Source organism: Mandrillus leucophaeus, unplaced genomic scaffold (assembly GCF_000951045.1).
Source record: "Mandrillus leucophaeus isolate KB7577 unplaced genomic scaffold, Mleu.le_1.0 Scaffold1052, whole genome shotgun sequence".
In the NCBI taxonomy this organism is placed as follows: Eukaryota; Metazoa; Chordata; class Mammalia; order Primates; family Cercopithecidae; genus Mandrillus; species Mandrillus leucophaeus.
In genome coordinates, this window is record NW_012098677.1 from 492,032 (window position 1) to 517,044 (window position 25,013).

General features: G+C 41.5%; 1 protein-coding gene across 2 annotated transcripts; it reads left to right on the forward strand.

Annotated features, from left to right (window-relative positions):
* The first annotated feature begins 113 nt into the window (after positions 1-113).
* BUD13 (BUD13 homolog (S. cerevisiae)) lies at positions 114-24,711 on the forward strand. 2 transcript variants are annotated; one of them, XM_011982136.1, is made up of 10 exons: positions 114-295; positions 3,197-3,290; positions 7,638-7,722; positions 9,789-10,535; positions 12,095-12,312; positions 13,832-13,937; positions 14,585-14,723; positions 15,046-15,230; positions 15,785-15,866; positions 24,303-24,711. In XM_011982136.1, the coding sequence occupies exons 1-10, from the start codon at positions 153-155 to the stop codon at positions 24,394-24,396; spliced, it is 1,893 nt and encodes a 630-aa protein (XP_011837526.1). In that variant the 5' UTR covers positions 114-152; the 3' UTR covers positions 24,397-24,711. The 2 variants fall into 2 exon arrangements, with proteins under 2 accessions (XP_011837526.1, XP_011837532.1); XM_011982142.1 differs by having other exon boundaries at positions 9,789-10,133.
* Positions 24,712-25,013: the final 302 nt, after the last annotated feature.

Genomic DNA, 25,013 nt, shown 5'->3' on the forward strand with positions numbered 1-25,013 from the left:
CATCCCCCGCGAGGGCACCTGCCAGCCGCGCAGTTCTCAGCATTCTCCGCCACTTCCGGCCCTGGCCCCGCCCCCTCGGGTGGCTGGCGTCCCTTACGCGTTGAGGAATTTTGTCTCCAGCGCCGACCCGTCACGCTGCCCTCGTCGCTGCCATGGCGGCAGCTCCGCCGCTTTCCAAGGCCGAGTATCTGAAGCGTTACTTGTCCGGGGCAGATGCCGGCGTCGACCGGGGGTCTGAGTCCGGTCGCAAGCGTCGCAAAAAGCGGCCGAAGCCTGGCGGGGCCGGCGGTAAGGGGTGAGTTGGTACCGGCCGGGGCGGGGCCTGCGACGACTCGCCACCCCTCACCCTTCCCAACTCCGCCCTCGGTCGCCTGGCGACTCCTTCCCTCTTGGCGGGTCTCCCGGCTTCTCCGCCGACCCCTGCTCATGCCCAGGGCCCTACTCACATCGCTTGAGGCCCCGCATTGCCTCTGCCGGCCCGCTTACACCTCGAGCCTCTGAGCAGTAGCGTCAGTGCGTTAGAGCCGGGCTGTAACTTTGATTACTCTTTTCCCGCCTTGGTAGACTTCCGTCCTCTTCCATGGGGAATGAATGTTGCGCCCCGAGAATAATGGAGCGGATTCAAAGCCTCTGTGCTTGAATCTTTAGGGCCCGGTACCTGCCTGTGGGAATTCCCAAATCCCAAAGACTTGGTTCTGAATCAGAGACCTTGGATCACCTCCTGTTACTCTTAGTAATAGTCCTACTAACAAGAGAAGTTAACATTTACATAATTATACTTTTCTTGCCAGGCAACATTATAAGAAATTTAAACATAAGTTTGTTTAAGCCTTACAACAGTACCGTGAACTGGGTATTATTTTCAAATGGGAAAACTTTGTGGCCCAATGTAGTGGGCCCTACCAAATCGTTTTCCACCCAGAACCACAGAATGTGACATTTAGAAATAGGGTCTTTGGAGATGTAATCAGTTAAGATGAAGTCATACTTGATTAAGGTGGGTGCCAAATACAAAATGACTGTTTTCCTTTTAAAAAGAGGGAGGTATGGATACAGACACAGCAACAAAGGAAAAACGACTATGTCTAGATGAAGGCTGAGATTGGATTGGATTTATGTTGCCAAAAGCCAAGGTATGCCTGGGGCTACCAGAAGCTGGGAGAGGCAAGGAAAGATCCTTCCCTACAGACTTTGCAGGGAGGATGGCCTTGCAGACACCTGGATTTCAGATTGCTAGCTTCCAGAACTGTGAGAGTTTCTGTTGTTTTATGCCACGCAATTTTGTGGTACTTTGTTACAGTAACCCTAAGGCACTAAGATACCCAGTGAAGTCACATTGTTCTAAAGAACTAGTCCATGTTGTTTTCTGGTTTGGTGCTTGCCTTATTATTGTCCTCGTCTTTCTGCTTCACTGACTTGTGTGGATCCTTTGGAGGCAGTGCCATGTGATGAAAGTAGCTTGAGTGTTGGAGCAGCACTGGTCAGAGTTTGAATCCTAGCTGTGCCACTTTATAGGCTGTGTACCCTTGGGCAAGGTGTTTCATCTCACTGAACTGCAGTTTCCTTATCTTTAAAATGGGAATAATACTGAATAATAATGCTTTTATGAAGTGGTGGTTGTGATTAGAGGGATTGCATTAAGTGACCCTGGCTTTTTGAATAACTTCACATCATGGCAGTCATGGTTATTATTGGGGCTCAACTATAGTTTATCCATGTAACAAGCATTTATTGAATACACCGTATTCCAGTTACTGTAGGGTGTTAAGGATGCCTCTGTGAACAAAAAGAAACATAGTCCCTGTTCTTGTGGAGCTTATAGTTTAGTGGGAATACAGGCTTTAAGCAACTAATTACACAACTAATTGATGTATTTTCTTTATGATAAATGCAATGAAAGTATTCCAAGAGTTTTTAACAAACTCTTAGTCTTTTTTTTTTTTTTTTTTTTGAGACGGAGTCTCACTGTGTCCCCCAGGCTGGAGTGCAGTGGCGTGATCTCAGCTCACTGCAAGCTCCAACTACAGGGTTCATGCCATTCTCCTGCCTCAGCCTCCCAAGTAGCTGGGACTACAGGCGCCCGCCACCACACCTGGCTAATTTTTTGTATTTTTAGTAGAGACAGGGTTTCACCATGTTAGCCAGGTTGGTCTCGATCTCCTGACCTCATGATCCACCCGCCTCAGCCTCCAAGTGCTGGGATTACAGGCGTGAGCCACTGGGCCTGGCTGGGTCCATGGTCTTGAGTGAGTATGAGATAGTGGGGGAATCCGGGAAGCAGTCAAGAAAAGTTTGCCAGGCTGGGTGCGATGGCTCTCGCCTGTAATCCCAGCACTTTGGGAGGCCGAGGCGGGCGGATCACGAGGTCAGGAGATCAAGACCATCCTGGCTAACACAGTGAAATCCCGTCTGTACTAAAAAAATACAAAAAATTAGCCGGGCGTGGTGGCAGGCGCCTGTAGTCCCAGCTACTTGGGAGGCTGAGGCAGGAGAATGGCGTGATCCCGGGAGGCGGAGCTTGCAGTGAGCTGAGATTGTGCCACTGCACTGCAACCTGGGCGACAGAGCAAGACTCCATCTCAAAAAAAAAAGAAAAAAAAAAAAAAAAAGTTTGCCAAAGGAAGTTAAGTTTGTGTTAGGACCTGAAAAATGAGGAAGAGTTTCCTAGCACTTTGGGAGGCCAAGACGGGTGGATTGCTTGCATATAGGAGTTTGGGACCAGTCTGGGCAACATGGTTAAACCCTGTTTCTACAAAAAAAAAAAAAAAAAGTCAGGCACAGTGGCACATGCCTGTAGTCTCAGCTACTTGGGAGACTGAGTGGAGAGAATAACTTAACCCCAGGAAGTCAAGGCTGCAGGGAGCCATGATGGTGCCCCTGCACTCCAGCCTGGGCCACAGTGTGAGACCCTGTCTCAAAAAAGAAAAAGATTGAGAAGTGTAGATCAGGCAGAGGGAAGGAACTGCATATGTGAAAACTGATGTGGTAGTAACTTGGCTCCTTCCTAGGCACCAAAGGATGACCCAGGGAGGTGTTCAACCAAGGAAGTAGCAGTAGGAGATTAAGATGACCTTGAAGACAAAGACTGGACCATGCAGGATCCTGTAGGATTTTGAACTTTTATTTTAAAACCGATAGATAAGTGTTTTTAGGCTGGTATCCTAGAATGACTCTTTTTGATCTTCTTCTCATTTAGAATGCGGATTGTGGATGATGATGTGAGCTGGACCGCTATCTCCACAAGTAAACCAGAAAAGGAGGAAGAGGAAGATGACGGAGATTTGCCTGTGGTATGTATCTTTGGGGCTGTCAGGATTTTGAAATGAAGCAAGCTTCTCAATTTTTTTTTTTTTTTTTCAGACGGAGTCTCACTCTGTCATCTGGGCTGGAGTGCAATGGCGTGATCTTGGCTCACTGCAACCTCCACCTCCTGGGTTCAGGCGATTCTCCTGCCTCAGCCTCCTGAGTAGCTGGGATTACAGGCACCCGTCGTCATGCCCGGCTAATTTTTTTTGTGTGTGTTTTTGTGGAGACGGGGTTTCACCATGTTGGCCAGGCTGGTCTTGAACTCCTGACCTCAGGTGATCCACCCACCTTGGCCTCCCAAAGTGCTGGGATTACAGGTGTGAGCCACTGTGCCAGGCCAGGCTTCTCAATTTCTTTTCCCAGCTCAGGGTAGATTTGTAGGGGGTTAGTTGAGAACAGAAAAGAGGTGACAGTTTCCAAAGAGCTGTTTAAAATAGTTTTCTTTGCTGATGCCTATACACCAACTCCTCTCTTTATGGAGGGCCCATCAGCCTAGAAATGAGACGGATCACAGAGAGAGGACTCCTCAACATCAGTGATAGAGTAATGATGTGAATTGGCTGTGGTTCAGTTTGTTGGAATCTTCCTTAAAAACAATGCTGAGGTTCAATTATAGGGAACTTTTTATTTGCTCCTTTTTTTCATTGATTTAACCAAACTTTCAAATTGTATATTCTTGCCTAAGTACTGGAGATATGTAGATTAATAGAACATAGCTATATTTTAGAGTTTATACCCTGGAATGGAAAACAATTTCAAATAAATTTCAACAGTATGGTAAATGTTGGGGATATTTCACATATGTACCAAGTACCATTAGAGCCCAGGGGTGGTAGCATACTTTGTATTCTGTTGGGAGATATCCTGAAAGATGTAAATATTGAGTTTTGAAGGATAAATAAGAGCCAGGTGGACAAAATCATAGGCAAATGACCTTCCAGTGGTTCATGAAACCATTGCTGAGAATTTCTGAGAAACAAAGTGGAAAGGAGAGCTGTTGATAGGCTGAATTCCACTAAAGGTGGTAAAGATGGATTCCAGATGAGTATTTAACATTAATTCCTAGCAAAATTCTAAAATAGATTATTTAAAAGAGGGCTTGCTAGTAATTAGAAGGGAAATAGTGATCTTAGAGAGCCAATTTAGTTTTGGTCAGAACAAATAAATATTAACAATGTTTGTTGTTATTTTTTAATTTTATGAAAGCAATGCATGTTTATTACAGAATATTTGGGAATTGAAAAAAGTTTAAAGTTTTTAAAAGAATAACCACTTATATTGTGACCATCCAAAGGCAACTGCTGATATTTGGATGCAGATCTCTTCAGGTTTTTCTCTTTAGAGATTATACATGCTTGTGTTTTATTTTTTTGAACATAATTGGGATCATACTGTACATACGGTTTTGGAGTCTACTCTTCTGCTAAATAATATGTTTTGGATACTTTGGTAAGACCTTAAAATATTCTTTGAGTGTATGATTTTTATTGGTTATGTAGTAGTTTACTATATATATTTAATCTGTTCTATTACTGGATACATGAACTGTTTCCACTTTTAAAATATCATGCATCATTGTACATAAGTCATTTGTAGAAATCAGTTTATTTCTTTATTCCCATAATATGAAATGAATGGATCAAAGGGTATGGTTCTTTTTAGTTATATTCCCATATTGCTTTCCAAAAGGTGCTACCAGTTTACACTCCCACTAGAGGTAATGAGAATGCCAGTTCGCCTACGTCGTCAATATTATTATTATCATTTTTGAGACAGGGTCTTGCTCTGTTGCCCAGGCTGAAGTACGGTGGTGTGATCATGGCTCATTGTGGTGTGATCATGGCCCATTGTAGCCTCTACCTCCCAGGTGCAAGCAGTCCTCCTACCGTAGCCCCACAACTAGCTGGTACCAAAGGTGCGCACCTCAATGCCTGGCTAATTTTGTGTATTTTTTGTAGAGATGAGGTCTCTGTGTTGCCCAGTCTGGTCTTGAACGCCTGGGCTCAAGTGATCCTCCCGCCTAGGCCTCCTAAAGTGTTGGGATTACAGGTGTTAGCCACATGCCCGGCCAATATTAAAGAATTATTAACAAAACAAAACCAATAGCAAACCTATGCCGATTTAGCAAGTGAGTAATGGTATCCATTTCTTTTTTTTTTTTTTTCTGAGACGGAGTCTTGCTCTGTTGCCCAGGCTGAAGTGCAGTGGTGCAATCTCGGCTCACTGCAAGCTCCGCCTCCCGTGTTCACGCCATTCTCCTGCCTCAGCCTCCGGAGTAACTGAAACTATAGGCTCCTGCCACCATGCCCGGCTAATTTTTTGTATTTTTAGTAGAGATGGGGTTTCACTTTGTTAGCCAGGATGATCTCGATCTCCTGACCTCGTGATCCACCCGCCTCGGACTCCCAGAGTGCTGGGATTACAGACGTGAGCCACCGTGCCTGGCCCAGTTTCTTCGAACACTAGTGAAATGAATCATTTTTTATATGTTCATTAGGCTTATGTTGTAGGTGTATTTTATCATTTGCCTTTTCACTTACTTCATAATACTTTTTATTTATTATTTTTTTTTTTCAGACAGATTCTCGCACTGTCACCAATGCTGGAGTGCAGTGGCTCGATCTTGGCTCACTGCAGCCTCTGCCTCCTGGGTTCAAGCGAACCTCCTGCCTCAGCCTCCCGAATAGCTGGGATTATAGGCGCCTGCCACCATGCCCAGATAATTTTCGTGTTTTTAGTAGAGACGGGGTTTTTCCATGTTGCCCAAGCTGGTCATGAACTCCTGGGCTGAAGTGATCCACCCGCCTCAGCCTCCCAAAGTGCTGGGATTACAGGAATGAGCCACTACACCTGGCCATTTTCTTTTATGATATTGTCTTGCTTTTATCATGGCCCAAAAACCTAAACAAAGGAGGCTTTAGTGCCACTGCTCTCTGCATTGGTTAAAACAGATCTTGATTATTGAATTCATTTTTGTAACTGCAAGATCACCACCACCGCCACCACCAGTAATAATGGCAAAACGATTATGATGATTATGAGAGCAGTGACAGCACAGGAATAACTAATAGGTGGAATTTATTGAGCATTTATCATTTACCATGCAGGGCTAAGCTTACGTGAATTATCTCATTCGATCCTTATAGCAATCCTTTGAATCCCACTTTTACAAATGAGGAAATTGAGGCTTAGAATAATTTACCAAAGGTTACACAGATGCTAAGTGGCAGAACTGGGGTTTAGATCTTAATTCATCTTGCCCGAAACCTGTGCTTTTAATGCTCAGTGAGAGATCTCAAAACTGGGTTATATGAAGAATGATGGTAGGATTTTCGGAGAAGTAGAGGGCTGTTACGACCTGGATTTAAATTCCAGTTCTGCCACTTGTTAGCTTGTGATATTGAGAAAGTTACTTAACTTCTCTGAGTCAGTTTGCTATTCAGTAGTGTGGAGCCTTTCTTTGCAGGGTTATTGTGAGAATCGAGTTAGATTATATGAATAAAACACAAAACACAGTACCTTGCACATAGTTGCTACTCTGTAACTAGGATTTATTATGCCATCATTCTTTGAAAATTTGTGATGTGGAAAAGGGATCAGTTGCATCAGAGGTCAGAACTAGAATCAATTCAAAGAAGTTATAGGAAGGTAGAGATGAGACCAGTAAAACTAAGAACTTTCTAACATTTTTGAAAAATGCAGTGGACTGCGTTGTAAAATAAATGAGGTCCTTGTCAGGAAGGGATTGGGTGAGTGACCATTTATTAGGAATACTATAGAGAAGATTCTGATTCGTTCGGAAGTTTGGAAGATAAGAAATGTGGTTTTAGCTCTTAAAGATTAATGATTCTGTGTACATCTCAGTGGCTCTTTTTGGTTGTATTCAAGAAAACCTATTATTATGACTACCTACAACAAGAAAGGTTTCATAGAAACCCAAAGTCCTTGATTAGTGCCAGGCATGATGGGGGGCCACCTATGTTTTCACTCTTAATGTAGAAGTAAAAGTGTAATAGGAATTTAGTGTTAGCTTACAAGTGGCTGTTGTGTACCTAGCAGGTTAATAAAAAGGTTTGTAATGAAAGAAATTAACCTTTGCGGGGAAATTGATTAATTAGAGAAGGATCTACAATTCAGCTAATACAGTGACAATCAGGTGCTTATGGAGCTGGCATAACTGAAGACCCCTACTTATTTCTTCATGACCATGTTGGATATGTGTGCGCCCTTAGGTTAGGAATCGGAATGGTTGTAACTTCAGGTTCTTGAGACAGTGCTTCTTGGCTGGATCCTGTGGATTTCCTCAGCATAGGAAATCTTTACTCCCACAGGTGGCAGAGTTTGTGGATGAGCGGCCGGAAGAGGTAAAGCAGATGGAGGCCTTTCGTTCCAGTGCCAAATGGAAGCTTCTGGGAGGTGAGTTCCAACAATAGATAAATCTAAATCTCCATTAGTAGGGGAGGTCTTTTTTTCTTTTCTACACTTTTCTTTTAGAGGAATGCATAGTTTTTTTTAGCATGTCATTGATCCTGAAAAATAAAGCAGGAAAAAGGAAGCTGGACTTCTTCACAAGTAGTAAGACATAGGAACTTAGAGACCAGATATTCCTCTTTCTCTTGTATTTTGGCATTAGGGTTACTGAGGTCGGTGACTAATTTGGAGGCCTGTGAGCACCCATTCCTCTTTGACTCAGAATAGGAGAGCCCTCGGTATATAGGCAAGACTTTGGGAGGAGTTTACAAGAAACAGGAACAGAATTTGGGGACTTTAGCTACCACTGTCCTCTTCCACAATGAAGCAACTCATTTCTGGGGGTTCAAGGACCAATGTTTTTTGTTCTGTTTGTGTTAGTAAATTTCTCTCTTCTTTCCTTAAATATTGGTATTTTACAGTGCATTACCCTCCACCTGCCCACTTTAGACTCTTCCTAAGCTAATATTTATAACTTAACTCTCTTGAAAAAAATTTGAGTCCTTGAGACTTGGATAAAAAGTGTTTGTGTGTCACATCTGTTTGAGCATAGACTGGTCTTATTTGCCATGATAGTCCCCTGTCTAGCACAAGGAGCTGCCTTTAATAAATATCTGTAGAATTGTTTAATTGCTAGTAGGCATTTGATTTTTGTAGCCTAACCAGAATTCTTTTCCAAAGAGAGTCTTTTGGTCTCCATATCTTGTTTGTCTAGGAAGACATACAGACACACACACACAGTGCTTTTCGGTATCTGAATGTTTAGAAAGTCAGTTGCAGACACTCACTCACTCACTCACTCACTCCTTTTCTTCTGCCTTGCTTTCACTTCCTCATCCCAATCTGTTACTGGAAATACGCTTACCAATCTCTGACCCTTACTTCCTTCAGATTTACTGTTAGGCCCCCCACAGACATCATACTTTTCTCTGTGGAGTGGATTCCAATCAGATAGGCCTGTTCCCCAAAGTAAAGGAGTTGACTTGGTTTAATTCATTCATTTAGCAAGTATTCATTGGTTCCTACCCAGCCTTTATTTTTATTTGGGCTATGGAGCTCAATGACAAGAGATAGAGGTAGAGGAAGAACTGGATTTTGAAACCGTTCCAGATGCTATAGATATTTCATTCTGTGGTGCCTTTGAAAATGGAAGGTCTCAAACTTGTTTTTTAAGTTTAAAGATTTACGTATTTTAAAGATTGCATGTGGACTCTGGAGTCAAATAGAGCTGAATTTAAATACTCCTCCACCACTTATTAGCAATATGACTTTGGCAAGTTAATCTTTCTGAGTATTAACTTCCTCATCTATAAAATGGAAATGACAATATTTATGTCCTAGGCTTACGAGAATTGAATCAGGTAATCTCTATAAAACATTGGCACACAGTAGGTGATTGGTAATTACTTGCTCCTTTCTTTTTTTGTGATTTTTTCCGCTCTCTAACGAAGAGCACAGTGAAATGGATTAAATAGTTAACAGCATTTGATTTTGATATTCACTGTTTTAGTCAATTTACCTTTTGAAAGAGGAGTGAGTACAAACTATAAAGTATCTAGGCAAAATATCAGTAGGAGCCACTAGCTGGGAACTCTGCACAAATGAGGTTTTAGAAAGAACATTGGACTGGGAGTTAGAAGACTTGGATTCTAGCCTGTGTCTTCATCTTAGTAGCTGTGACCTTGGGTAAGAAATCGCTCAGCTCCTCAGCTGAAAGCAGAGGCTCTGTTCATAATACAAGGGTACCTGCCCTGCTTACCTTAAAGGGTATAATATGAAAAATGTACTGAAAATGCTTTGCAAATTTATGACTTGGTAGGCGGAGGGGTTATTCTTAAGATATTCATGAGTGGTGATTTGCTGCCGCTAAGCAAGAAAACTGTGCAGGCCTTTTGGGCTTTTTGAGCAGTTCTGAGGTATGTGCTGCTGGAGCATGTCTTGAAACTGGGTGTGGGGGTGGACAGAGGGACAGAGCATTTGTGGGAATCTGACTCTTTGTTTTTTGTGTTTAGGCCACAATGAAGACCTACCCTCACACAGGCATTTTCTTCACGATACCCTAGATTCATCTCCTAGGAGAGTCCGTCATGATACCCCGGATTCATCTCCTAGGAGAGTCCGTCATGATACCCCGGATTCATCTCCTAGGAGAGTCCGTCATGATACCCCGGATTCATCTCCTAAGGGGGCCCGTCATGACACCCCAGATCTTTCTCCCCTCAGAGGGGCTCGTCATGACTCAGACACATCTCCTCCCAGGAGGATCCGTCATGACTCCTCAGACACTTCACCTCCAAGGAGGACCCGTCATGATTCTCCAGATCCTTCTCCCAGGAGGCCTCAGCATAATTCTTCAGGTGCATCTCCTAGGAGAGTCCGTCATGATTCACCAGATCCCTCTCCTCCTAGGCGAGCCCGTCATGATTCCTCAGATATCTCTACTACCAGAAGGGTCCGTAACAACTCCCCTGACACATCTAGGAGGACTCTTGGCTCTTCAGACACACAGCAACTCAGAAGGGCCCATCATGACTCCCCTGATTTGGCTCCTACTGTCACTCATTCCCTCCCCAGAACCAAAAGTGGTAAAGCCCCAGAAAGAGCCTCTAGCAAGACTTCTCCACATTGGAAGGAGTCAGGAGCCTCCCATTCGTCACTCCCAAAGAACAGCAAATATGAGTATGACCCTGACCTCTCTCCTCCACGAAAAAAGCAAACAAAATCCCATTTTGGAGACAAGAAGCAGTTTGATTCCAAAGGTGAGCATATGACTGTCCATGAGAGGGACATATGTATCCCTGGGAGCTTTCTTTTGGCCCTTTACTTGTTTTATTAGGTATGAGAATGGAGTTTCTTTGGGAAAGTTTTGAAAAGTGAGAGGCTGGGTTTGGGAGAGTTAAAGGATTATGGTGGCAGGAGGAAGGTTTTCATGTATCTTTTTATGTACTCGCCCCACCCCATAGAAAAGTACAATTTATTTGTTGCAGAAGCTTTAGAATGTACAGAGGTGTATAAAGATAAAATGTGACACAAAATTCTGTCATTCAGAGGCAATTAGTGTTGTAGCCAGGGCCACCTTAGTCTTTTTTGGTTTGCCTTTTTTATGTAGTTGAGCTCTGGGTCTGTAGAACATTTGTACTGCACGTGCAATCTTGCCTGCTCTCCTTTCTTAACAGTCTTCCTCAGGCCATAAAAACATCTTTATGTTAATATTTTTAATAGTGTTTCATTACATAAATTTAACCATTTTCCTAATAAAGAATGTTTTTGGTTATTTCTAAGTTTTTGCTTCTGTAATTCTATAATGAACATCCTTGTACATAAACTGTTGTCCCCATTTTGGATTATTTCCTTATCTACTTCTAGATAGATTTCCTGGAAATTCAACTACTTCTATATAGGTTTCTTAGAAAGCTGAGAAGTTGATGTACTGGGTCAGAAGATGTGGCCGTTTTAAAGACTGTCGATACGTATTGCAGAATGCTCTTTGGGAGGTGACTTGTGATGCTTATACAGTTACTAGAATTTAGGCCTGTGCAGTTAAATTTTTTATTCCCTCTTTTGTTCCCAGGAACTATTTTAATTTTAAGTTAAAGCACTTTGTTATCCTTTAGTCCGAGGATATCAGAATATAATTCTAGGTATTTCTGACTTTTGCCACACTATGGAGAGCTGTCTTTCCATGAGTGGGGTTACTGACATAGAGGAGTGTGTGGAGATCTTACACACCAGTTACAGTCAGTGGTCACTTGGGAATAGAATGCCATCTTCTACCTATTGGTCTTAAAAGTTGTTTCTGACTTTGCTCTTCTCCTATGTCATCCATAGTTATGTTTAGGTTAATGATAATTCTTCATAGAAAAACTAAATAAATATTGTACATTAGTTTGGTAAGTTATTTTCTTAAATTCTTCCAAGGGGATTAAAGAACTCTTTGGCCAGGCATGGTGGCTCAAGCCTATAATCCTAGCACTTTGGAGGCCGAGGCAGGCGTTCAAGACCAGCCTGGCCAACATTGGCGAAACCCCATCTCTACTAAAAACACAAAAATTAGCTGGGCATGGTGGCACACACCTGTAATTCCAGCTGTTTGGGAGGCAGAGGCACAAGAATTGCTTGAACCCAGGAGGCGGAGATTGCAGTGAGCTGAGATCACGCCACTGCGCTCCAGCCTGAGACTCTTGTCTCAAAAAATAAAATAAAATAAAATAAAAGGAATTCTTTAATTTCTAGGTTCTTCTCCCAGCCATAGGAGATTTCATGTAAGTTCTTCACCTAGGGGACATCAGAGTCACACAGATTCTTTGCTCCTATCCAGGTGACTGCCAGAAAACAACTGATTCAGACCTTTCTTCTCCACGGCATAAACAAAGTCCAGGGCACCAGGATTCCGATTCAGATCTATCACCTCCACGGAATAGACCCAGACACCGGAGCTCTGATTCTGACCTCTCTCCACCAAGGAGGAGACAGAGGACCAAATCTTCTGATTCTGACCTGTCCCCACCTCGAAGGAGTCAGCCTCCTGGAAAGAAGGTCAGGATTTTCAGGAGCCATGTCCTTCTTTTTGTGTGACTCTTCTCTCTCAGTTTTATATATGTCCCAGATAAGCCAAGAAGAAGGATGTAGCTCTTAGAAGTGTAGTAAATCTTAGTTAAAAGGACCTTTGGAGGTCTTTCTTTCTGAAGGCAAACTGGCTATAACCCATCCCGGATGGACTTACAGATACCAGATTTCCCAAGTAGCTTCTGCTTTTATAGCCTCTTAATTCTACAATCTCATTTTAACAGGTCCAGAAAAGCTTCCTATTTTCTTAGGAATAAACTGAGGACTGTAATTTGCAGAGTGGAGTTTGGAGCACAAACATTGTGTCAAACGGATCATATGGCAAGATGCTTAATATCTCTAAACCTCAGTTTCTTTATCTGTAAATTGTGGATAATAGTAGTACCTACTGTGTAAGGTTGTTATGATAATTAAGCCAGTGTAAGTAAACCTCTTAGTACAGTGTCTGGGACAAAGTAAGTATCTAGTGTTAGTGATTTACTACTATAAATTGGACTATAGGTCTCTGTATCCAGAACTTAAGAACAGACACTTAAAATATGAAACCACTTTTAGAAATCATGTTGTCCGAAAGGTCAATGTTTTGTTTTGAATTCATGATAAAGCTTGATGAATTAACCAAAAAACCCAAAAATCCATATGAACCCTGAGTAATTATATTGTAAAGAACATTGGTAGTAGTAAAGGAATCTTATTTGTGAGTGGTTAAGAAACAGAATGATAGAGGCTGTGATGTGCATTTTTCTCCCCAGTGCAGACTTATCGGGTAAATCTTGTCTGTAGAAAACTCTGAGAAGACTGGTCCTGGCAGGGTAGACCAGCTTGTTCTTTACCCAGGGAGTGAAATTCTTCTCTTTTAGGGAAAAAAGCGGTCTCTGTTTCAGCTGGACCCCTTGACATTTTATATGTCTGTTTAGTTCATGGACAACTTAATATTAGTCCAATTTGGTTGCTTAAGGATATCAGGATACACTGTGTGCTTCATTCGTGGGCTGGTTTGCTATCTTGATACTAAGTGGAAATTAGCAAAAAGTTTTCATTTGGTTAGATCTTTTGTTATTACCCTGAAATATATCCACAATTTAAGGGTCTTAGGTTTACTTGAGTTTGTACTGTAAATGAAATATTTTATCAGTGTCGGTCTCTAATGGAAGGCTTAGTGCTTTATACTGGTTTCTGATCAGATGACCTGAGAGAATCTTCATGTGTGCAGTTTATATTCTGAAAAGTCAGAAATGCAAATGTGTAGCTCTCCCTTTAATATATTGTTAGTTTGTGTTTCTGCTTACTCTTAAACTTGATGGTTTTGATGAAATTTGATTTTCTTTTATAGTTTTTGAATCCTACGGTAATTAATGAGAATATAAAGCTAGAGTTTGAGGTTTAATTATTGCTGGTCATCAGACACAAATGCAACTAACTGTGTACCCATGGAGCCTACTGCCACATCATCTCATTAATGTTGGATGCTCCCTTTTCCATTGCATAGGCTGCACACATGTATTCTGGGGCTAAAACTGGGTTGGTGTTAACTGACATACAGCGAGAACAGCAGGAGCTCAAGAAACAGGATCAAGAAACCATGGCATTTGAAGGTAAAAATATGAAAGTGCAGAGACCAATCCAGGCTCATTTTTTTTTTTTTTAATTTAGTTTATTGTACCTGGTATTTTAAACTTTTAATTGCTATCAAATTTCAGCTCTGGTTTTATGCATGGTTGTAATTTCTCAGTGAGTCCCAGTGTTTCTTTCCTTCTTGAAAAATGCCATTTCACCCAGGCGTGGTGACTCATTGTAATTCCAGCACTTTGGTAGTCCGAGGCGGGTGGATCAGCTGAGGTCCGTAGTTTGAGACCAGCCTGGCTAACATGATGAAACCCCGTCTCTACTAAAAATAGAAAAAAACTAACCAGACGTGGTGTTGCATGTCTGTAATCCCAGCTACTCAGGAAGCTGAGAGAGGAGAATCGCTTGAACCCGGGAGGTGGAGGTTGTGGTGAGCCAAGATCGCGCCACTGCACTCCAGCCTGGGCAACAGAGCGAGACTCCATATCAAAAAAAAAAAAGAAAAATGCCATTTCTCGGGCCCAGTGCCAGTATGCACCTAGATGTTGGTAGGAACTACTTTGGTCTGGCTGCAGAAGTTCTTATCCAGCATTAGAATCCCAAGCGGTTGATTTGATCTCTTAGAATGTTATTTCTGATTTTGATCCTGATATTTGAGTATAATTTTCCTTTGCAGCTGAATTTCAATATGCTGAAACCGTATTTCGAGATAAGTCTGGTCGTAAGAGGAATTTGAAACTGGAACGTTTAGAGCAAAGGAGGAAAGCGGAAAAGGACTCAGAGAGAGATGAGCTGTATGCCCAGTGGGGAAAAGGGTAAGGGAACCACTGAAAGGGTAAACAAGATGGCAGTGACTGGAACAAGTCATTTCTCTGCTCTTCTTGATCACTCACTTTCTTATTATGCCTTCAGAGCTGTTACCAGTAATGGGAAATTTGGTGTGCTGAATCTTCTTCCTAGGATATTGATATATTCCACACTTCCAGTGGATATCCTGGGAATTTTACCCTGCTCAGTATTTGCCCTAGGGTACTACTAGAAAGAGGAGAGTCTCCAAATTTAGCAGTATGGTCCATCTTGTGTAGAAGTGGAAATGTCATACAGGATAGCAAACACTCTTGGTTCTTTTTTGCCCAGGCTTGCCCAGAGCCGGCAACAGCAACAAAATGTGGAGGATGCAGTGAAAGAGATGCAAAAGCCTCTGGCCCGCTATATTGATGACGAAGATCTGGATAGGATGCTAAGAGAACAAGAAAGAGAAGGGGACCCCATGGCCGACTTCATCAAGAAGAATAAGGCCAAGGAGAACAAGAATAAAAAAGGTGGGACTTCTGGGAATCATCAGAGCTGGAGGTGACTTGTGAAGAGAGAGAATCATTAGGATGCTGATACATAGCTGTATGCAAGGAAGGATTTCCCAAATAATTTAAATTCGTTGTATTTGTGAGTTTAGATTCAACTCAACTGGTCTTTCTATGTGAAAATTTTTCCGGGCCAGGCGCGGTGGCTCATGCTTGTAATCCCAGCACTTTGGGAGGCTGAGGTGGGTGAATCACCTGAGGTCAGGAGTTGGAGACCAGCCTGGCCATGGTGAAACCCCGTCTCTACTAAAAATACAAAAAAAATTAGCTGGACATGGTGGTGCACGCTTGTAATCCCAGCTACTTAGGAGGCTAAGGCACGAGAATCACTTGAACCCAGGAGGCAGAGGTTGCAGTAAGCCGAGATTGTGCCACTGTACTCCAGCCTGGGCAACAGAGTGAGACTCTATTAAAAATAATGATAATAATAATAATAAAAAATTCCCACATTGCCATCCAGCTCTGAATTAAATTATGTCATTAACTAAATACTTTTTTTTTACTCCTCTCTTTAGTGAGACCTCGCTACAGTGGTCCAGCACCTCCTCCCAACAGATTTAATATCTGGCCCGGATATCGCTGGGATGGAGTGGACAGGTAAGCCTGGGTATTTCTTAGGTTTTTATTTTCTCTTCTACCTGACTGTAACCTTCCCTAACCACTCGTAAGTTGCTCCACACTTTATTTCATTCTCTGCTTTAATCACAAGGTGAAAAATATGCACTTTGCTTGCTTCTATTCCTGGGGTCCACAAATCCTATTTTTCATGCTTGGAACACTCCTCTTTCTGTTTCCTTTTCATAACACTTTTTAAAGCTCTGTACAAACAACTCAGGTGGTTCAGATAAGACACCCTTTGTTTTGGACATTGGTTACTTTTAATGATATTTTCTAAGGTTTAGAGGGGTCGAGTGATGAGTCGTAGTCTGGAGCCTTCTATGTGATATGTCTTTAAAATGTAGCCTCTGAATCTTTATTCACTTTACGGTCTTAGGAGGCAGTCACTTATAATGTCTCACGGTCCTCTACCACCTCATCTGTCTACCTACCAGCATCTGTACCCACATGCTCTAACTTCCTGTCTGTTATGATGGATGAACTATATTTGCTTCCATCCAGAGTCAGTTCGTGTACTTACGTATTAGATTCTATCTCCTCTTGCCTGCTAAAAGGACATTGTTTTAGTATCTAGCACAATAATTCTCAAACTTTTTAATTTCAGGATCCTTTTACACTCTTTTTTTTTTTTTTTTTGAGATGGAGTCTCACCCTGTTGCCCAGGCTGGAATGCAGTGGCGCAATCTCAGCTCATTGCAACCTCTGCCTCCTGGGTTCGAGCGATTCTCCTGCCCCAGTCTCCTGAGTAGTTGGGATTACAGGCGCATGCTGCCATGCCCAGCTAATTTTTTATATCTTTAGTAGAGACAGGTTTTCACTATGTTGCCAGGCTAGTCTCGAACTCCTGACCTTAGGTGATACGTCCACCTTGGCCTCTCAGAATACTGGGATTCCAGGTTTACAGGATTACAGGATTACAGGTGAGCCACCATGCCCAACCACTCTTGTGTTTTGTTGTTGTTGAGGCAGAGTCTTGCTCTGTTGCCCAGGCTGGAGTGCAGTGGTGCGATCTCCACTTCCCGGGTTCAAGCAATTCTCATGCTTCTGCGGCCTGAGTAGTTGGGATTACAGGTGTGCATCACCATACCCAGCTAATTTTTGTATTTTTAGTAGAGACGGGGTTTTTGCCACGTTGGCCAGGCTGGTCTTCAATTCCTGGGCTTATATGATCGTCTGCCTCGACTTCCCAAAGTGCTGGGATTACAGGCTTGAGCCACCGTGCCTGGCCTACACTCTTAAAAATTACTGATGACCTCAAAAAGCTTTTGTTGATGTGGATTATATATATTGATATTTACCATGTTATAAATTAAAACTCAGACATTTAAAAAGTGTTTATTCATTCTAAAAAATAATAAACTAATTACATTAACATAACTTTTTTTATTATTATACTTTATATTCTAGGGTACGTATGCACAACATGCAGGTTTGTTACATATGTATACATGTGCCATGTTGGTGTGCTGCACCCATAATTACTGTATTTTTAAATGAAAAATGATTACATTTTCCAAGTGAAAAAATAGAAGGATGGCATTGATTTACATTTTTGCAAATCTCATTAATGTCTGACTTAATAGTAGGTAACTTGACTGCATTTGTCTGCTGTGATATGTTGTTCAGTTGAAGTATAGGAAGAAAATTTAGCCTCACACATAGGTAGTTAGAAAGAGAAGGCATATTATATTTCTTAATGTTAACACAAAAACTCAACAAGTGCTGGTTTCTTAAAGGTGAGCTATGTGGAACCTGAAACCAGATCAAAGAACTTTCATTACTGTTATATTAATTTTTTTTAATACTTTGAGTGGATCTTTTACAACATGCATGATTTTATAACATCATGCATTGGTCATTTGTAAAATATTGGTTTGCTGAGTTTTTCAGACCTTCCAAATGTTGACATATTTCCACTATACAATATTAGAAAGTCACTTTTGTTAACATCATTTCTGGTCTCATCACAAAAATCTTTAAATAATGGGAAGTTAAAGAGTTCACAGTTTTTCAGAATTCTAATTTACACTTGAAAGTTTAAATGTTATCACTGGCATTTCCATTGCTTGAGCTGTTTCCATTTAATAGCTTAATTTCTCTGCTGAGATTTCCCATCTGTTCATTATGAGATATTTTCCTCTTCTTGAAAATATTTTTGATATATAATTGGTGCTTTGAAGTCCTTCCTGTCTGCTAATTGCAACATTTGATTCACCACAGGATTGGTTTCTATATTGGCAGCTTTTTCTTCAGTGTGGATTACATTGACTGTTTATTTACCTGTCTGGTCACTTTTTTAAATTGTTACTAGACATCATGAATGATACACTGTAGAGACTTTGAGCTCTGTTACACTGTAATGTCAGTTGTTTTCCTTCTGGTAAAGCTCACTTTGTACAATAGCTTTTTAAGAGATTCCATCAGATTTTGTACCTAGAGGGTCGTTCCATCTTTGCATGCAGTTTGATTTCTTACTTTCCAATCTAGATGCTTTTTGCTTCTTTTTCTTGCCCTGTTCCATTAGCTGGCACTTCAGTGCAGATGTCGAATAGAAGTAGTGAGAGCAGACATCTTTGCTTTGTTCCTAATCTGAGGAGGAAAACATTTAGTTTTTTACCATTAAGTGTGTTGTAAGCTGTAGGTTTTTTGTAGATACCCTTTATCGAGTTAAAGTTCCCTTCTATTCCTGTTTTGCTGAGAGTTTTGTTTTCAGGAATGTATATTGGATTTTGTTCAAAATATTTTCTAATTATCCTTTTGGTTTATTCTTTGCTCCATAGGTTATTTAGGAGTGCATTAATTCCAAATATTTGGACTTTTCTAGATATCTTACTGGTATTTACTTGTAATTTAATTCAATTTTGGTCAGATAGTATACTGTAATATTTTGATCTTTTGAAATTTGTTGGTCAGGCGCGGTGGCTCATGCCTGTAATCCCAACACTTTGGGAGCCCAAGGCAGATGAAATTGCTTGAGCCTCGGAATTTGAGACCAGCCTGGGCAACATGGCAAAACCCTGTCTCTACAAAAAAATATAAAAATTAGTCGGGCATAGTGGCACAAGCCTGTAGTCCCAGCTACTCTGGAGGCTGAGGTATGAGGATCACTGAGCCCAGGGAGGTCGAGGCTGCAATGCGCTGTGATTGCACCACTGCACTCCAGCCTGGATGACAGAGTGAGACCCTGTCTCAAAAAACAGTAATACAAATGAAATTTGTTAGATGTGTTTTATGGCCCAGTATATAGTCTGTCTTCTGAATGTTTCGTTTGCACTTGAAGAGAACGTATATTCTGTAGTTATAAAAGGTAGTGTTTTATAAATGTCAATGAGGTCAAGGTGGTTAATAGTGTTTAGATCTTAGATCACCTATGTTCTGGGTTTTTTTGTGTCTGTATTTTTCTATCAGTTACTATCAATTGTGGATTTTTTGTTTTAGCTGGTTTATTTTGTTTTTCAACTAAAATTTCCATTTAATAGCTTGCATTTCTCTGCTGAGATTTCCCATCTGTTCATTATGAGACATTTTCCTCTTCTTGAAAATATTTATGATACATAATTGGTGCTTTGAAGTCCTGTCTGCTAATTGCAACATTTGATTCACCACAGAATTGCTCTCAATTGACTGCTTTTTCTTCAATGTGTATTGCATTTTCCTGTTTATTTACCTGTCTGGTCACTTTTTAAAATTGTTACTAGGCATCATGAATGATTCACTGTAGAGACTTTGAGTTCTGTTACACTGAACTGAAGTGTAACACATTCCTCTTAAGTGTGTTGGCTTTTATTCTAGCAGGTAGCTAACATGGCTGAACTCCAAACTGTCTCCTTTGCAGTGGACCGCAGCTACAATCTCTGCTCAGTTCTTTTAGTTTCTAGCTGTCATTTTTTTTTATTGGCCTGATGGTATTTTCTCTGCACATGTGTTGTTTAACAGTCAGCCAAGGATTTGAGTAGGGTTTCTATGTAGATTTTGAGGTTCATCCCTTTTGTAGTTCCTTCTCTTTCAAGATTTCCCTCCTAATTTCCTAGCTGTTCTGCCCACTTTGCACTAACTCCTCAAGCCAGTAAGCCTGTGACTTTCTGCCTTCATGAGCTGTGCTGTTTGGGAAGTTGCCCTCTAGCAAATCTCTTCTCATATATAGACTTCATCCAGTTTATACTTACTTTTGGTCACTCTTCCACATGTTCAAATACCTGTATTTCTTCACTTCGCCTAGGTTTCATAGTTGCTAACTGAGGATAGGTTAGTCTGCTCAGGGTACTCTGCAGTGTCTAGAATCTAACTCCCCACCTTATATGGGCCTAAGGCATTGTCTTCTGTCCCTCATGGTGCTGTCAAAATCCAACAGCCAGGTGTGGTGGCATGTGTCTGTAGTACCAGCTACTTGGGAGGCTGAGGCAGGAAGATCCCATGAACCCAGGAGTTAAAGTCCAGGCTAGGCAACTTAGTGAGACCCCATCTCTAGAATAAAAAATTGTAAGACTCTTTTTTCTGATATTGACAGATGTCTATAAGATGACTGTAGTTCCTCATCTTGTTAGATATCTTTACGGTAGTTGTGGTTACAGGCTAGCTTACTAGTTCCGTTTGCGGTTCACTACATGAACTGCAAAAAGTATGTAGGCTTTTGGTAGAAGGAGGATTTTTCAGAATACTCATTTGCCATACATATGGCCAGAAGTAGATCTTTTTATAGCACAACCCTACAGATGTTCCCTGCTACCGAGTTTTTGTTTTTTGTTTTTTAATTTTTGGACCCAAAACTTAGAATTCTCCCTGACCTAGTTTTTTACTAGTGTTTAATTTGTCTTCATCTTTCTCAGTTGCTTTTTTCCACTTCTTCTTCTGATTTTATCCTAGATTTCTCCTCTTACTTCCCTTTGTCACCCTTGCTTTCTTTCTGTTACTCATCTTTCATCATCTTTCCTAGTTTTGTCTCTATTCGGCCCACTGCAAGGGGATATTTCCAGAACAGATATATAGTATGTTACAGTTGGAAAAACCCATGAGGTAATTACCCAGCCCCTATTAATTAAAAGAGAAACTGAAGCCCAATAAATAAGCAGTTTGCCTAGAGGCATGCAGTTTCCCTGAGAAAGCTGGAATTAGAATTCTGTTCCTGATTCTCTGGTCCAAAGCTCTTTCCACTGTGAGTTCTCTTGCAATTTGTTTTCTGATTCTGCTTAGGATTTGGTGTTTGTTATTCATATGTCCTTTGTATTATCATATTAGTATAAATCTCTTAAGACCTTATTACCAAGGTAAAAAACAGTGGTTTCCTTGGTGCTTTGGAGTACCATCCATGTTTCTACGGTTGGAGAGGATGCCATTTATAATAAACTTCCCTTCTTCTTCTTCTTCTTTTTTTTTTTTTGAGATAGAATTTCGCTCTTGTCGCTCAGGCTGGAGTGCAGTGGCATGATCTTGGCTCACTGGAACCTCCACCTCCTGAGTTCAAGCGATTCTTCTGCCTCAGCCTCCCGAGCAGCTGGGATTACAGGCGTGTGCACCACACCCAGCTAATTTTTGTATTTTTTTGGTAGAGACAGGGTTTCACCATGTTGGCCAGGCTGGTCTCAAACTTCTCACCTCAGGTGATCCACCTGCCTTGGCCTCCCAAAGTGCTGGGATTACAGGCGTGAGCTGCCATGTCCGACCAAGTTTCCCTTCTTAAAGCCCTCCATTACTCCACTCATTCCTTAAGGGAAAGTCTTAGCATACATGTTATAAGTGTAAGTAGCTAGGTACTAGGTACTAGGGATTCCATGATTAATGAGAGATAGCCCCTGAGCCCAGGAGCTCACTTTCAGTCTAGAATAGAAGACAGACAATTTCAATGCATTCAATTTCAATGCTGCTATAGAAGATTTTCAAGATGTTTTGGGAGCACAAAGGAAGAGTGAGTTGAGCCTTAGGAGGATGTGATCAGGAAGTGCTTCCTAACGGATGAAATATGGGAGCTGAGTTTTAAGGGATATTGGTAAATCAGCCAAGATAAGAAGGAAAGGAAAGATGTTAAAGGAAGAGGGTCCTATATGTGCAGTCATAAGGCTATGAGACACCATGGTGATACCAGGTGGTGGGGGTCCATAAGTAATTTGCTGTTGTTGGATAGCATGAAGTTTGAGATGGATGAGAGAGGTTGGCAGACCCTGATCACAGAAGGCCCTGGAAGCCTTTCTGAGGAGCTTGGTCTTCACTCTAGAGGTAAAGGGGAGCCACGGAAGGATTAAAAACAGCTCTGCAATTTAGATAGACAAATCCATTATAGCAGTAATGCAAAGGATTTGAAAGGCACAAGATTGGAAGTAGAACAGATACAAGGCTTTTGCAGTAGCTCAGGCTAAAGGTAATGAATGTCTGAACTATGACCTTCAGGCAGTGGTAGTAAGGATGGTTAGTAAGAGAATAGGAAGTGGGAATGTGGTTGGGGTGAGCTGGAGGGACCTGTTTGCTGATTTGGGGAAGAGGAAGGAGGAGTCACTGGATTTGGCAGCAAGGAATATCATTGATGACTTGAAAGGGCTAGTTCCATGGTATAGTGAAACAATGGCCAGGTTCTAATGTATTAAGGAGTGAATGAAAAGTGAGGAAACAAATAGTGAATACAGGCTGTTTCAAGAAATTTAGATAAGAAGACCAAGAGAATGCATGGTAATTAGAAGGGGTTTGAGGACCACTCACTACCTCCTTGAAATTCACCCCTGTTTTGTTTTCCATGACAGCCTACTCCTGGTTCTTTTCTCTGATCATTCTTGGGCCACCTTTGCAAACTCCTCTTCCTCTGTGCGCCTCTTAAATCTTTCCCAGGGCTCCATCCGTAATTTTTAGCTGTTCTCACTCTATGTGCTCCCTCTGGCTGATTCTTATCTAGTCATGTTTTCAACTATGAGCTATATGTACATGATTTCCAAATCAGTATTCGCATCTTGGTCTGGTGTATTTAGCTATGTGTTGGATTTCTCTATTGATTTGGACTTGAGAGATTTCAAATGCATCGTATTTAAAGCTGAACTCATCATCTTCTACTGTAGCCTGCTACTACTCTTGTGCTCTCTAATTTGCCTCCTCCTTCTTTGTCCTTGTGTACCTAATCAATTAGTCCTACTAATTAGTCTTACTAATTTTGCCTGCTGTATCTTCTCTCTTCCATCCCTCTTTATCATTGTCTTCATCATCTGTTGCCTGGACCATTGCAGTGATTTTCCTGCCCCAGATCTCCTCCAGAGTGATCTCTTTGAAATGCAGTTTAAGTTCTTGCTTTAAACCTATCCTTTCTGGATGAAATCTAAGCTTTTTACCATGGCCTACAAAGCTCATTATGCATTGGCCTCTGCTTACCTTTCCAACTTTGACTCATGGCTGTTCCCTTTGTCATACTTCAGGCTCCAGCCATACCAGTTTGCCTTTGGTTTGCTGCACATACCAGGCCACTTCTTATTTCTGTGCCTTTGTTCTTGTTGCTCATTCTGTTCGAAATGACCTCCAGACCCTTCTGACCCTTCCCATCCCCAGCGCTGTAGTTAACACAAAGCCTTTACTGATCATTCTTGCCCAACCCTCATGTCACCTTTTTATCATACCTCCCCAAAGCTGATTAAGATACCCATTCTGTTTCCATGATACCCCATACGTATTTCTGCCAGAGTTTAAGCGGTTCTTTTAATTTATTTGTTTAAATGTCTGTCTCTTCCACTAGTCTGGGAGTTCATCAGGACAAGTGCTGTGTGATACTCATTTTCATGCAGTGCCTACCATGGTACCTAGTATATAAACAAAATTCAATACATGTTTTTGTAATGAATGGATAAAATATAGGATGTGGACATCAGCTGAAAGAGAACTGGGCTTTTAAAGAGTGGCAAATGTTTGAAATAGCTGTCAGAGTGGGGGAAGGGTCTGAACGAGGACCAAGAAAAGGATGAATGATATATTTTGTCCCTTTGATTCTATTGCATATGCCTTAAATATTTTCTTTTCTTTTCTTTTCTTTTTTTTTTTTTGAGACAGAGTCTCACTACGTTACCCAGGCTGGAGTGCAGTGGCACGATCTCAGCTCACTGCAGCCTCCGCCGCCCACGTTCAAGCGATTCTCCTGCTTCAGCCTCCTGAATAGCTGGATTACAGGCACCTGCCACTGCATCCAGCTAGTTTTTGTATTTTTAGTAGAGACAGGGTTTCACCATATTGGTCAGGCTGATCATGAACTCCTGACCTCGTGATCCACCCGCCTCAGCCTCCCAAAGTGCTGGGATTACAGGCGTGAGCCACCATGCCCTGCCATGCCTTAAATATTTTCATATGACTCCTTACTTTCCCCCCATTTCATTATATTGTGAACTCTTCCCTTTCTTTTAAAATAAATGTCTCTTTCAGGGTTCTGGCTGAATAGTATATCTCTTTTGATTGCAGATCCAATGGATTTGAACAGAAGCGCTTTGCCAGGCTTGCCAGCAAGAAGGCAGTGGAGGAACTTGCCTACAAATGGAGTGTTGAGGATATGTAACTTTCCTGAGGCTGTGGGGGTGGCTGGGCTGTGGTAGTGGGCATAGGCAGCGAGATATCCAGTGGTAACAGTTGTCTGTGCTAATAATTGGAGCCCACAAAGACCAGCAACTTGTTGAATGCCAGTTTTGACCACAGAAGAATATTTGAGACCTGATGTTTGGACTGAGGTACCTGTACTTCTTGGGTATGACAACCCCGGCTGTTGCTGGCTTTCAGAGGAAGCATTGATTTCTCAGTGTACCAGGGGTTGTTCTTGGTTAGGGTTTTTCTTTTCCTTTTTTAAATAAACATATATTTATTTTTTTTAAAATTATTTTCTTAACTGGGTATTCTGTTTTGGGAAGAATACAGGCTAATATTGAACCCGTGGGGATTTGGGGGGTGGTGGTTGAATTTTTCACTAATCTAGAAAGCAGTATGAGTAAAAACTTTTCTTAGCGATAGATCCTTCCTTTGAGAAAACAGGAATTAGTACTAAACTAGGCTCAGGAATAGACACACAGATATTTGGAGACATGGTGTATGATAAAGGTAGTGTCACAAATTAGTAGGGAAGAGATGGATAATAGTGCTCAGAAAATTGACTTATTATATGGACAAAAATTAAGTTGAACC